General features: G+C 54.2%; 1 protein-coding gene across 4 annotated transcripts in view; it reads left to right on the top strand.

Moving 5' to 3' along the window:
- Nucleotides 1-14,305, top strand: part of grip1 (glutamate receptor interacting protein 1) — a 61,268-nt gene that overhangs the window by 36,585 nt on the left and 10,378 nt on the right. For all 4 annotated transcript variants that reach the window (XM_084701530.1, XM_084701529.1, XM_084701528.1 and 1 more), the window contains exons 2-12: nucleotides 5,398-5,475; nucleotides 8,115-8,250; nucleotides 8,521-8,666; nucleotides 9,262-9,345; nucleotides 9,429-9,504; nucleotides 9,592-9,737; nucleotides 10,465-10,612; nucleotides 11,293-11,462; nucleotides 12,591-12,731; nucleotides 13,574-13,723; nucleotides 14,071-14,257. In XM_084701530.1, coding sequence (XP_084557656.1) covers nucleotides 5,398-5,475; nucleotides 8,115-8,250; nucleotides 8,521-8,666; nucleotides 9,262-9,345; nucleotides 9,429-9,504; nucleotides 9,592-9,737; nucleotides 10,465-10,612; nucleotides 11,293-11,462; nucleotides 12,591-12,731; nucleotides 13,574-13,723; nucleotides 14,071-14,257 — 1,462 coding nt within the window. The remainder of the gene's footprint in view (nucleotides 1-5,397; nucleotides 5,476-8,114; nucleotides 8,251-8,520; nucleotides 8,667-9,261; nucleotides 9,346-9,428; nucleotides 9,505-9,591; nucleotides 9,738-10,464; nucleotides 10,613-11,292; nucleotides 11,463-12,590; nucleotides 12,732-13,573; nucleotides 13,724-14,070; nucleotides 14,258-14,305) is intronic.

Here is a 14,305-nt window from a genome sequence, read left to right as displayed (position 1 = left end):
CCCTCAAGGAAAACAAGGAAAAACTCCCAGAGGTGGTTAATGCCTTCCTACCCAGATGATTTTGCTGTGTGTGTGGACATGTGTGTTTGTATGTATGCCTATGGTGAGTGTGTATGCACTACCCTCTAAGACTAGCCTCTGTGGCTGTGTATGTGGGTAACAGAGGTGGTTTGGTGACTGGTGGAGTCAGTCGTCCTGAAGGCTGAGAAGTTAGTAAAGCTCTCATGTATGAATACAGAGATGCTCAGAATACTCTCTCTCTCTCATGATGCTCAGAGTACTCTCTGTCTCTCTCTCTCTCTCTCTCTCTCTCTCTCTCTCTCTCTATCTCTCTCTCTCTCTCTCTCTCTGTCTTTCTCTCTCTATCTCTCTATCTCTCTCTCTCTCTCTCTCTCTCTCTCATGATGCTCAGAGTACTCTCTCTCTCTCTCTCTCTCTCTCTCTCTCTATCTCTCTCTCTCTGTCTCTCTCTCTATCTCTCTCTCTCTGTCTCTCTCTCTCTCTCTCTCTCTCTGTCTCTCTCTCTCTCTCTCTCTCTCTCTCTCTCTCTCTCTCTCTCTCAGGATGCTCAGTGGGACTGTGAAATGGCTGCCCCAGATCTATATATATACACATCTGGCTCTGTGTGAGTGAGTGTGTGTGAGAGAGAGAGAGAGAGAAAGAGAGAGAGTGTGTGAGAAAGAGAGAGAGAATGTGTGAGAGATAGAGATAGAGTGAGAAAGAGAGAGAGAGTTTGAGTGTGTGTAGGAGAGAGAGATGGGGAAGGTTATGCGTTTTATGTTCTCTTTCAAGTTCCTCTGGCGATGATGATTTTTGTTAGCAGTTTTACATGTCTGTCAGAAGCCAATATAGAGCTTGCTAATGTTTCTGCAACATTCCCCACATTCCTTCAGCCTCAACCCCAGCCTCAACCCCAACCTCAACCCCAGCCCCCAGTCTTTCCCTAGTGAAGCCTCCTCCTGTGTTGATTCAGAGTGAGGCTGACAGCAGTGGGACCTCTCTGCTCCACTACCAACTCTCTGGTCCTGAACATCCTGCTTTACTGTTCTGCCTCCCTCCCCCACCCTCTCCCTCCCCCACCCTCTCCCTCCCCTCTTCCCCCTCTCCCTATCCCTCCCCCCTCACCTCCCCCCCTCCCTATCCCTCCCCCCTCACCTCTCCCCCCCTCCCTATCCCTCTCCCTCCCCCCTCACCTCCTCCCCCCTCCCTATCCCTCTCCCTCCCCCCTCACCTCCTCCCTCCCTCCCTATCCCTCTCCCTCCCCCCTCACCTCCTCCCCCCTCCCTATCCCTCCCCCCTCACCTCCTCCCCCTCCCTATCCCTCTCCCTCCCCCCTCACCTCCTCCCCCCTCCCTATCCCTCTCCCTCCCCCCTCACCTCCTCCCCCCTCCCTATCCCTCTCCCTCCCCCCTCACCTCCTCCCCCCTCCCTATCCCTCTCCCTCCCCCCTCACCTCCTCCCCCCTCCCTATCCCTCTCCCTCCCCCCTCCCCCCTCACCTCCTCCCCCCTCCCTATCCCTCTCCCTCCCTCCCCCCTCACCTCCTCCCCCTCTCTATCCCTCTCCCTCCCCCCTCACCTCCTCCCCCCTCCCTATCCCTCTCCCTCCCCCCTCACCTCCTCCCCCCTCCCTATCCCTCCCCCCTCACCTCCTCCCCCTCCCTATCCCTCTCCCTCCCCCCTCACCTCCTCCCTCCCTCCCTATCCCTCTCCCTCCCCCCTCACCTCCTCCCCCCCTCCCTATCCCTCTCCCTCCCCCCTCACCTCCTCCCCCCTCCCTATCCCTCCCCCCTCACCTCCTCCCTCCCTCCCTATCCCTGTCCCTCCCCCCTCACCTCCTCCCCCCCTCCCTATCCCTCCCCCCTCACCTCCTCCCCCTCCCTATCCCTCTCCCTCCCCCCTCACCTCCTCCCCCCTCCCTATCCCTCTCCCTCCCCCCTCACCTCCTCCCCCCTCCCTATCCCTCTCCCTCCCCCCTCACCTCCTCCCCCTCCCTATCCCTCTCCCTCCCCCCTCACCTCCTCCCCCCTCCCTATCCCTCTCCCTCCCCCCTAACCTCCTCCCCCCTCCCTCTCCCTCCCCCCTCACCTCCTCCCCCCTCCCTATCCCTCTCCTTCCTTTCTTTCTGTCTTATAATCACCCAGGGAAGTGCCTGTGTGGAGTTCATAGTTAATATTTGAAAAGATGAGCTCACCCAAGAATAGAGAGCACCCCCCTCCCCCCTTCCCTCCCTCCCTCCCTCCCTCCCTCCCTCCCTCCCTCCCTCCCCCCCTCCCCCCTTCCCTCCCTCCCCCCCCCCCAGGCAGGTTCTCTCCCTGTAGCCGACTCTCACGCCACCGCACGACTCACACGATGAACACCGACTAGCATCACATGAGAGGAGAGAGAGAGAGTGTGTGTGTGGGAGGAAGTTGTGTAGCTGTGTGTGCGCTTGATGAATAAGGCAGAGAGCATGGAGGTAGTGGAGGCAGAGAGCGTAGAGGCAGAGAGCGTAGAGGCAGAGAGTGTAGAGGCAGTGGAGGCAGAGAGTGTAGAGGCAGTGGAGGCAGAGAGTGTAGAGGCAGTGGAGGCAGAGGGCGTAGAGGCAGTGGAGGAAGAACAGTACACCCTAACCTTTTGGGGTCCTTCCCCTCACTCCCCCTTCCCTCCCTAGCCTCACCCCCAACCTTCCTTCCCCCTCTCTCCTTCCTGCCTCAAGTTTCCCTCCCTATCCTCCCTCCCGCCTCTCCCTCCTTCCCTCCCCCTTTCTCTCTACCTATCTACCAGACAACTGTATGCATGATCACACACTGACCTGACAGCTAGCTCTCTCTCTCTCCCTCTCTCTTGCTCTCTCGTTCTCTCTATCCCCTCCCTCTGTCTCTCTTATTCTCTCTCTCTTTCCCTCTCTCTTGCTCTCTCGTTCTCTCTATCCCCTCCCTCTGTCTCTCTTATTCTCTCTCTCTCTCCCTCTCTCTTGCTCTCTCGTTCTCTCTATCCCCTCCCTCTGTCTCTCTTATTCTCTCTCTCTCTCCCTCTCTCTCTTACCCTGTTCTGATGTCCCTTCTTTCCTACATCAGTTCAGAAGAAGCAGGCTAACTCAGACCTCTTAGTGCCTGCCTAGCGTGTAGCTTCCTTTAGCTCAACATCTTAGCATCCTAGCTGCTAGCATGTTAGCTCATTTTCTGTGAGGTCTGAGTCCGGCCCAGCGAAATGGAAGGATGGACTGATGAACACATATCTTCTTCCTCCTCATCTTCTTCCCACGTTCATCCTGGTCGACCAATACCCGCTTGTGTGTCAGACAGGATTAGGAGGTGGAGGAGTCAGACAGAGCCTCGATGAGCAGTTAGCGTCTGGGGATGTTCCTGTGAGACTAGCTAGACTATCTGGGCCAACTACACTTGCTAAGATCAAGAAGGCAAAGCAGGCTAGACTGAATAGGCTAGTACAAAACGACTTTCTTGGCAGATTAGGCTAACTCATCATGCTAGGTTAGCTCATCGTGCTAGGCTAGCTCATCGTGCTAGGTTAACTCATTGTGCTAGGCAAACTCATCACGCTAGGCTAACTCATCATGCTAGGCTAGATGTGGCTAACTCATCGTGCTAGGCGAGGTGTGGCTGTCCTCTCTTGTCATGGCATTCTTGTGTGGAACCCGCCAAGCCTTCAGCTCTGATGTGGGTGAGTAGATGCTAAAGACCCAGCAGGTTTTACATCCACATATCCAGTTACAGATCAAATAGATCCAGTAATAGATCAGAGGGTCCAATACTGTATGTGGCTGATGAAACCCTATAGGCTAAGTAGATCTGCTGGTAGACATAGATCCTGAAGAGTAGATCTGCTGGTAGACATAGATCCTGAAGAGTAGATCTGCTGGTAGACAGATCCTGAAGAGTAGATCTGCTGGCAGACATAGATCCTGAAGAGTAGATCTGCTGGCAGACATAGATCCTGAAGAGTATATCTGCTGGTAGACATTGATCCTGAAGAGTATATCTGCTGGTAGACAGATCCTGAAGAGTAGATCTGCTGGCAGACATAGATCCTGAAGAGTAGATCTGCTGGTAGACATAGATCCTGAAGAGTAGATCTGCTGGTAGACAGATCCTGAAGAGTAGATCTGCTGGCAGACATAGATCCTGAAGAGTAGATCTGCTGGCAGACATAGATCCTGAAGAGTAGATCTGCTGGTAGACATTGATCCTGAAGAGTATATCTGCTGGTAGACAGATCCTGAAGAGTAGATCTGCTGGCAGACATAGATCCTGAAGAGTAGATCTGCTGGTAGACATTGATCCTGAAGAGTATATCTGCTGGTAGACAGATCCTGAAGAGTAGATCTGCTGGCAGACATAGATCCTGAAGAGTAGATCTGCTGGTAGACATAGATCCTGAAGAGTAGATCTGCTGGTAGACAGATCCTGAAGAGTAGATCTGCTGGTAGACATAGATCCAGAAGAGTAGATCTGCTGGTAGACAGATCCTGAAGAGTAGATCTGCTGGTAGACATAGATCCTGGAGATGGACAGCTTGATGACTCAGCTATGCTACATCTCTACCAAAGCATCTCTCTGCAGTCTGATGTTAACACTCATCTCTTATTCTTGCCCCCTCTCCCTGCTCCATCCATCACCCTGTGCATGACCCCCCCCCCCTCCCCCTGGGCAGCAGTGATGTATGACAGTGATTAGCAGCAGATTTAAATAATACCTCACCCTGCCTCACCCTGCCTCACCCTGACTCACCCTGCCTCGCCTTGCCTCACCCTGACTCACCCTGCCTCGCCTTGCCTCACCCTGACTCACCCTGCCTCGCCTTGCCTCACCCTGACTCACCCTGCCTCGCCTTGCCTCACCCTGACTCACCCTGCCTCGCCTTGCCTCACCCTGACTCACCCTGCCTCGCCTTGCCTCACCCTGACTCACCCTGCCTCGCCTTGCCTCACCCTGACTCACCCTGCCTCGCCTTGCCTCACCCTGACTCACCCTGCTTCACCCTGACTCACCCTTCCTCGGCACCTTAAGGTGCTTTTAGATACTCTGACAGCCTTTCTGTGTGTGTGTATGACAGTGTGTGCGTATGAGTGTGTGTGTGTGTGAGTGTGTGTGTGTGTGAGTGTGTGTGTGTGTGAGTGTGTGTGTAGTTTTTATCTTGTCATTCCGGGGCCAGTTCATGGTTCATTCTTGACCTGCCGGAGGAACATGAAGATGATGTACGATACATGTTCACATGCTATGATGAAATACTAATCTCTCTCTCTCTCTCTCTCTCTCTCTCTGTCTCTCTCTCTCTCTCTCTCTCTCTCTCTCCCTCTCTGTCTCTCTCTTTGTCTCTCTCTCTCTCTCTCTCTCTCCCTCTCTGTCTCTCTCTGTCTCTCTCTCTCTCTCTCTCTCTCTATCTCCCTCTCTCTCCAGATGAGGGGCCCTATAAGCACTCCAACCCTTCCCATCCACCAGAGGGAGCCCTGGCCATCAGAAGACAGAGTATCCCAGGTAACCACCCTGACCGCTGACTGTGTGTGTGTGTGAGAATGACTGTGTAGTTGTGTGTGAATGTGTGTGTGTGTGTGTGTGTGAGAGAGAGAGAACTGAAACTGAAACTGAGGGAGTGGGATAGGGAATAGGGTTGAAAGAGAGAAGGGTGGCGGAGGGAGGGATGGAGAGAGGGATGGAGGGATGGGGTTGAGACAGAGAGAGAGGGAGGGAGGGATGGGGTTGAGACAGAGAGAGAGGGAGGGAGGGATGGGGTTGAGACAGAGAGAGAGGGATGGAGGGATGGGGTTGAGACAGAGAGAGAGGGAGGGAGGGATGGGGTTGAGACAGAGAGAGAGGGATGGAGGGATGGGGTTGAGACAGAGAGAGAGGGAGGGAGGGATGGGGTTGAGACAGAGAGAGAGGGAGGGAGGGATGGGGTTGAGACAGAGAGAGAGGGAGGGAGGGATGGGGTTGAGACAGAGAGAGAGGGAGGGAGGAATGGGGTTGAGACAGAGAGAGAGGGATGGAGGGATGGGGTTGAGACAGAGAGAGAGGGAGGGAGGGAGGGATGGGGTTGAGACAGAGAGAGAGGGAGGGAGGGAGGGATGGGGTTGAGACAGAGAGAGAGGGAGGGAGGGAGGGATGGGGTTGAGACAGAGAGAGAGGGAGGGATGGAGGGATGGGGTTGAGACAGAGAGAGAGGGAGGGAGGGATGGGGTTGAGACAGAGAGAGAGGGAGGGAGGGATGGGGTTGAGACAGAGAGAGAGGGATGGAGGGATGGGGTTGAGACAGAGAGAGAGGGAGGGAGGGAGGGATGGGGTTGAGACAGAGAGAGAGGGAGGGAGGGAGGGATGGGGTTGAGACAGAGAGAGAGGGAGGGATGGAGGGATGGGGTTGAGACAGAGAGAGAGGGAGGGAGGGATGGGGTTGAGACAGAGAGAGAGGGAGGGAGGGATGGGGTTGAGACAGAGAGAGAGGGATGGAGGGATGGGGTTGAGACAGAGAGAGAGGGAGGGAGGGAGGGATGGGGTTGAGACAGAGAGAGAGGGAGGGAGGGAGGGATGGGGTTGAGACAGAGAGAGAGGGAGGGATGGAGGGATGGGGTTGAGACAGAGAGAGAGGGAGGGAGGGATGGGGTTGAGACAGAGAGAGAGGGAGGGAGGGATGGGGTTGAGACAGAGAGAGAGGGATGGAGGGATGGGGTTGAGACAGAGAGAGAGGGAGGGAGGGAGGGATGGGGTTGAGACAGAGAGAGAGGGAGGGATGGAGGGATGGGGTTGAGACAGAGAGAGAGGGAGGGAGGGATGGGGTTGAGACAGAGAGAGAGGGAGGGAGGGATGGGGTTGAGACAGAGAGAGAGGGAGGGAGGGATGGGGTTGAGACAGAGAGAGAGGGATGGAGGGATGGGGTTGAGACAGAGAGAGTGGGAGGGAGGGAGGGATGGGGTTGAGACAGAGAGAGAGGGAGGGAGGGATGGGGTTGAGACAGAGAGAGAGGGAGGGAGGGAGGGATGGGGTTGAGACAGAGAGAGAGGGAGGGAGGGATAGTTACCAGAAGCAGAGGCAGTGATTTGTGGGTGGGGAGGACAAGTGTCTCTGGATGGTCTCTCTCTCTCTGGTCTCTCTAGGGGATGGTCTCTCTCTCTGGTCTCTGTAGGGGATGGTCTCTCTCTCTGGTCTCTCTAGCTGGTCTTTCTAGGGCTGAGAGACATAACAGGAGCGAGTAAGGGGGAGGGGCTGGGGAGAGAGGACTAGACAGATTGATGAGAAAAAGAGAGGTTGATGGATCCATTAAACATCCTCTGTCTGGGACAGGAAGGGCACTTCACTCTACCTCTACCTCTCTCTCTCTCTCTCTCTCCCTCTCTCTCTCCTCTCTCCTCTACCTCTCTCTCCTGTCTCTCTCTCCCTCTCTCTCTCTCTCTCTCTCTCTCTCTCTCTCTCTCTCTCTCTCTCTCTCTCTCTCTCTCTCTCTCTCTCTCTCTCTCTCTCTTTCTCTCCCTCTCCCTCTCTCTTTCTCTCCCTCTCTCTTTCTCTCCCTCTCCCCTCTCTCTCTCCTCTCTCCTCTACCTCTCTCTCCTGTCTCTCTCTCCCTCTCTTTCTCCTCTCTCCTCTACCTCTCTCTCCTGTCTCTCTCTCCTCTCTCTCTCTCTCTCTCTCTCTCTCTCTCTCTCTCTCTCTCTCTCTCTCTCTCTCTCTCTCTCTCTCTTTCTCTCGCTCTCTGAAAATGCATCTGGCGAGTGCATCTTGAATATTTAAACTGTTAAAATATAAATACTACAGAAACATGACTTCGTTTTCCCTGAAACGACAGAGAAAGAGAGGAGGGGGGAGGGGGAGAGAGAGGAGGGGGAGAGAGAGGAGGGGGAGAGAGAGGAGGGGGGAGAGAGGAGGGGGAAAGAGATATATGTGTGATCAGAGTCTCTCTGCACCTCTCTTCCTGTCAGGTAGAGATTGATAACCACTCTATGGTATGGGAATATGGGTGTGTGGTTGCTATAGTAACTATACCGGCAAATCTGCTGTGGCTATCAACGTTGAATTAACCTGTTTATGTGTGTGTGTGAGTGAATATGGCTTTGAGTATAGTGTGTGCGCATGCGTAGTTGTGTGAAATATTCAGTGTTAAAGTGGTGCTGGAACGTCGCCCCCTGTAGAGGAGTTCCGGGGCAGCGGGCTGGTGGAGCTGCTGAAGAAGGAGGGCACCACGCTGGGCCTCACGGTGTCCGGGGGCGTGGACAAGGACGGGAGACCCCGCGTGTCCAACCTGCGTCAGGGGGGCATCGCTGCCAGGTACACACTCTCTCACACACACACACACATTTATACACACACACACACACACATTTATACACACACACACATTTATATACACACACACATTTATATACACACACACACACAAACATAAAAATCTATATACATGCATGCATGCACACAGTACCCTAGACCAACATAGCCAGAGCTATTAACTGTTAGTGAGGTGCTGTTAGTTGTTGTTAACAGGTGTAATATTGTAATCCTCCCCCTCTTCCCCCTCCCCCATCCCCCCCCTCCCTCCAGAAGTGACCAGCTGAACGTAGGAGACTACATCAAGTCGGTCAACGGCATCAACCTGACCAAGTTCCGCCACGATGAGATCATCAGCCTCCTGAAGAACGTTGGAGAACGTGTGGTTCTGGAGGTGGAGTTCGAGCTGCCGCCCGTCTGTGAGTCTGTTATTACCTCTGTTATTACTGCTGTTATTACCTCTGTTATTACCACTGTTATTACTGTTGTTATTACTGTTGTTATTACCTCTGTTATTACTGTTGTTATTACCTCTGTTATTACCACTGTCATTACTGTTGTTATTACCTCTGTTATTACCACTGTTATTGCTGTTGTTATTACCTCTGTTATTACCACTGTTATTACTGCTGTTATTACCTCTGTTATTACTGTTGTTATTACTATTGGTATTACTGTTGTTATTACTGTTGTTATTACTGTTGTTATTACTGTTGTTATTACCTCTGTTATTACTGTTGTTATTACCTCTGTTATTACTTCTGTTATTACCACTGTTATTACTGTTGTTATTACCTCTGTTATTACCACTGTTATTACTGTTGTTATTACCTCTGTTATTACCACTGTTATTACTGCTGTTATTACTTCTGTTATTACCTCTGTCATTACCTCTGTTATTACCTCTGTTATTACCTCTGTTATTACCGCTGTTATTACCTCTGTTATTACTGCTGTTATTGTTATGTCCTACAGTGTGTTGACGTGTGTGTTGACGTGCGTGTGTGCCTGCAGCGGTCCAGGGTTCGGGGGTGATGTTTAAGAACGTGGAGGTGACTCTGCACAAGGAAGGCAACACATTCGGCTTCGTCATTCGAGGTGTGTGTTTGTGTGTGTGTCTATGTAGATGTGTGTATGTGTAAGCCGTAACTATGGTTACATGTATGGTGTTTTGCTCCAAGGCGGCGCCCACGAAGACCGGAACAAGTCCCGCCCGGTTGTCATAACAACCATCAGGCCAAACGGACCAGCAGACAGGTGGGGGATCAATACTGCCAGACATGACTAGTGGAGCACAGATCCTGTGTGCTCAGTGTACCCTCTCCCCCCCCTCTCCCCCCTCAGGGAAGGGACCATCAAGCCGGGGGACAGACTACTGAGCATCGACGGGATCCGTCTGCATGGCTCCACCCACAGCGAGGCCATGAGCATCCTGAAGCAGTGCGGCCAGGAGGCCACGCTGCTGGTGGAGTACGACGTCTCCATCATGGGTGAGAGCAGGGGGAGAGAGCAGGGGGGGGAGCAGGGGGAAAGAGCAGGGGGTGAGAGCAGGGGGAGACAGCAGGGGAGACAGCAGGGGGAGAGAGCAGGGGGGGAGAGCAGGGGAGACAGCAGGGGGAGAGAGCAGGGGGAGAGAGCAGGGGGAGAGAGCAGGGGGGGAGAGCAGGGGAGACAGCAGGGGGAGAGAGCAGGGGGGGAGAGCAGGGGGGGAGAGCAGGGGGGAGAGCAGGGGAGACAGCAGGGGGAGAGAGCAGGGGGGAGAGCAGGGGGGAGAGCAGGGGGGAGAGCAGGGGAGACAGCAGGGGGAGAGAGCAGGGGCAGAGAGCAGGGGCAGAGAGCAGGGGGAGAGAGCAGGGGGGAGAGCAGGGGAGACAGCAGGGGGAGAGAGCAGGGGGGAGAGCAGGGGGGAGAGCAGGGGGGAGAGCAGGGGAGACAGCAGGGGGAGAGAGCAGGGGGGAGAGCAGGGGGGAGAGCAGGGGGGAGAGCAGGGGAGACAGCAGGGGGAGACAGCAGGGGGAGAGAGCAGGGGGGAGAGCATGGGGGGAGAGCAGGGGGGAGAGCAGGGGGGAGAGCAGGGGGGAGAGCAGGGGGGAGAGCAGGGGAGACAGCAGGGGGAGAGAGCAGGGGCAGAGAGAAGGGGCAGAGAGCAGGGGGATCAGTTGTGTGTGTCAGTTGTGTGTGTGTCAGGGCGGGTCTCTTACTGTACCTCTTCTTCAGACTCCATAGCCAGTGCATCAGGCCCCCTGCTGGTGGAGGTGGCCAAGTCTCTGGGCTCCAGTCTGGGCGTCGCCCTCTCCACCTCCATGTACTGCAACAAGCAGGTGATCATCATCGACAAGGTGAAGCCAGCCAGCATCGCAGACAGGTGAGAACACACACAGAGCGGAGGGTGTGGGGGGAGGACAGGAAACGCTAAGGGAACCAGAGAGAGAGAGAGGGGAGAGAGAGGGGGAGAGAGGGGGAGAGAGGGGAAGGAGAGGGAGAGAGAGAGAGGGGGGGGGAGAGGGGGGAGGGGGAGAGAGGGGGGAGACAGGAAAGGAGAGAGAAAGAGAGAGAGAGAGATAGAGAGAGGGGAGGGGGAGAGAGGGGGAGGGAGGAAAGGAGAGAGAAAGAGAGAGAGAGAGATAGAGAGAGGGGAGGGGGAGAGAGGGGGGAGACAGGAAAGGAGAGAGAAAGAGAGAGAGATAGAGAGAGGGGAGGGGGAGAGAGGGGGAGGGAGGAAGGCGTGCTCAGGTTGGGGTGTTTTATTCTTGCCACGTCTGTAACTAACTTACAAAGTTACAAGAAGCATCAATTCTTAGTGAGTAATTATAGATATTCAATATCTCATCCGGAGCTGGAATAATCCAGAGCTGCTCACTGACCAGCTGTGTGTGTGTGTGTCTCTCTCTGTGTGTGTGTGTTTCTCCGTGTGTGTGTGTGTCTCTGTGTGTGTCTCTCCGTGTGTGTGTGTCTCTGTGTGTGTCTCTCCGTGTGTGTGTGTGTGTCTCTGTGTGTGTCTCTCTGTGTCTCTGTGTCTCTCCGTGTGTGTGTGTGTGTCCCCAGGTGTGGAGCTCTCCATGCAGGGGACCACATCCTCAGTGTGGACGGGACCAGCATGGAGTGCTGCTCCCTGGCCGAGGCCACACAGCTGCTGGCCTCTGCCTGCCAGCACGTCAAGATGGAGATCCTACCTCACCACCAGACCAGGCTGGCCCTCAAGGGCCCCGACCACGGTACACACACACACACTCTCCAGACTGTGTCTCCAGGGGGTCTGATCAGCATGTTATTGGTCCATAGTGGTTATGTTCCCTGCCACTTGATAGGCCAAAAAAGGTCTAGCCCCTCCCAGCAGTAATACAACTAGCCTATCAGAGATGATAAGTCGATGACATCATTGACTGCATCATATTCTGGTGTGACACAGTCTCTGCACATTCCTCTGTTGGTCTTTTCTCTCTTCACTCCCCCTCTCTCACTTTTCTCTCTTCACTCCCCCTCTCTCACTTTTCTCTCTTCACTCCCCCTCTCTCACTTTTCTCTCTTCACTCCCCCTCTCTCACTTTTCTCTCTTCACTCCCCCTCTCTCACTTTTCTCTCTTCACTCCCCCTCTCTCACTTTTCTCTCTTCACTCCCCCTCTCTCACTTTTCTCTCTTCACTCCCCCTCTCTCACTTTTCTCTCTTCACTCCCCCTCTCTCACTTTTCTCTCTTCACTCCCCCTCTCTCACTTTTCTCTCTTCACTCCCCCTCTCTCACTTTTCTCTCTTCACTCCCCCTCTCTCACTTTTCTCTCTCTCTCTTTTATCTCTGAATTTGTCCTTCAGCTAATAGAACAGATGTTATCAGAATGATGAATCCCTCATTTTTTCCTCCCAGCCTCGATCCCTCTCCATCCTTCTCCCTCCATCCCTTTCTCCTTCTCACCGACTGCTGTGATGCAGTCCTCTGTTTGTCTCTGAGCTGAACACAAACCAGATCAATCTATCCCTGAGTCTGACACAAACCAGACCAGATCAATCAATCCTCAAGCCTGATTTAGACCAGATCAATCTATCCTCAAGCCTGATATAGGCCAGATCAATAGATTGCAGAGATCAGGTGTGTTTCTGGGCATGTCCAGATGCAGGGTTATAATGTTTTTATAGGAGACAGACTGGAGCTGAAGGAGTCTATTGTCCCATCTACCCTGGTGAGTGTAGCTGTTCGACCTGGCCCTGGTGTTTGACCCTGTGTTCATACCTCTGTGTTCCTCTGGCCTCTCCCTGTGTGTGTGTGTTTGCGTCCACCCTTCTTTGTTTGTTGTGTGTGTGTCTGTATTTGTGTGTGTGTGGTGTCTGTATCTGTGTGTGTGTGTGCAGTCAAGGTCCAGAGAAGCACTCGTACGTTGCCATGGGAGAGTTCGTCTGCAAACACCAGCAGCTTCCCTCCCTACCAACACTATAACACCTACCACCCTGACCAGTCCTCCCGGCACAAGAAGACCTCTCCCAGCAACCCTCGTAATCCTCCTCTCGTCTCCTCCCTCATCCTCCTCCTCTCTTCCTCCTCTCCTGCACCTCTGCCTCTCTCCTTCCCTTCCTCCTTCCCTTCCTCCTCCTCTCCTCTTCCTCTCCTCTCTCAAATGTTTCTTGGCTGAGAGAACTGGAGCAGAACTAAACTGTTCTATTGTCCCTGAAATACACTGAAGGGTTTAATCCTCCCTCTCTCCCTCTATCCCTCTATCCCTCTCTCTCCCTTCCTCCCTCTCTCCCTCTCTTCCTCTATCCCTCTATCCCTCTCCCTCTCTCTCCCTTCCTCTCTCTCTTCCTCTCTCTCTTCCTCCCTCTCTTCCTCTCTCCCTCTATCCCTCTATCCCTCTCCCTCTCTCTCCCTTCCTCTCTCTCTCCCTCTCTCTCTCTTCCTCCCTCTCTTCCTCTCTCCCTCTATCCCTCTCCCTCTCTCTCCCTTCCTCTCTCTCTCCCTCTCTCTCTCCCTTCCTCTCTTTCTCCCTTCTTCTCTCTCTCCCTCTCTCTCCCTCTCTCTCCCTTCCTCTCTCTCTCTCTCTCCCTTTCTCTCTCCATGGGTGTGTTAGCAGACACAGTGGGTGTGGTCTAGGTGGTAGCTCTGATTGGATAGACAGGACAGGAGATCTGGCCCACGGGGTTCTCCCACTCCTCTATACAGACCCAGAGTGCAGCCAATTATCTGGGATTTAGTCAAATACTACAGTGTTATTAGCCAATTACCACAGGGCTTACAAAGCTCATTGTGTCATATATTTACAAATCCTTTCTCTTTCTGTGCGCGTGTGTGTGTGTGCATGTGTGTGTGTGTGTGTGTGTGCGTGTTTGTGTGTGTGCAGCGCTGGGATCGTCCTTCTCTCCCTCCTCTATGAGTGCGTACAGCCTGAGCTCTCTGAACATGGGCACCCTGCCCAGGAACATGTATCCCAGCAGCCCCAGGGGCACTCTGATGAAGAGGAAGATGAAGAAGAAGGACTTCAAGAGCTCCTGTAAGACTCTCTACCTCTCTCCCCTATAGCCTCTACCTCTCTACCCCTACAGCCTCTACCTCTCTCCCCCTACAGCCTCTACCTCTCTCTCCCCCTACAGCCTCTACCTCTCTACCCCTACAGCCTCTACCTCTCTACCCCTACAGCCTCTACCTCTCTCTCCCCCTACAGCCTTTACCTCTCTACCCCTACAGCCTCCACCTCTCTACCCCTACAGCCTCCACCTCTCTACCCCTACAGCCTCTACCTCTCTCTCCCCTACAGCCTCCACCTCTCTACCCCTACATCTTCTGTCTCCTCTACACGGTACATACAATGAGCCCTCCCCTCTCCCCCCTCCCCCACAGTGTCCCTGGCGTCCAGCTCTCTGGGCCTGGCGGGCCAGGTGGTCCACACTGAGACCACAGAGCTGGTCCTGGTCAGTGACTCCCTGCTGGGCTTTGGGATCCAGCTGCAGGGGGGCGTCTTCGCCACGGAAACCCTCTCCTCACCCCCCCTCATCGCCTACATGGACCCTGACAGCCCTGCGGAAAGGTGGGACCCTGGAACCACACACACACACCCCAACACACACACACACCA

The sequence above is a fragment of the Hypomesus nipponensis genome, chromosome 7 (assembly GCF_054491055.1).
Source record: "Hypomesus nipponensis isolate SF chromosome 7, ASM5449105v1, whole genome shotgun sequence".
Lineage (NCBI taxonomy): Eukaryota > Metazoa > Chordata > Actinopteri > Osmeriformes > Osmeridae > Hypomesus > Hypomesus nipponensis.
The sequence above is the reverse complement of the archived record's forward strand: the minus strand, read 5'-3'. Positions and strand labels throughout refer to the sequence as shown.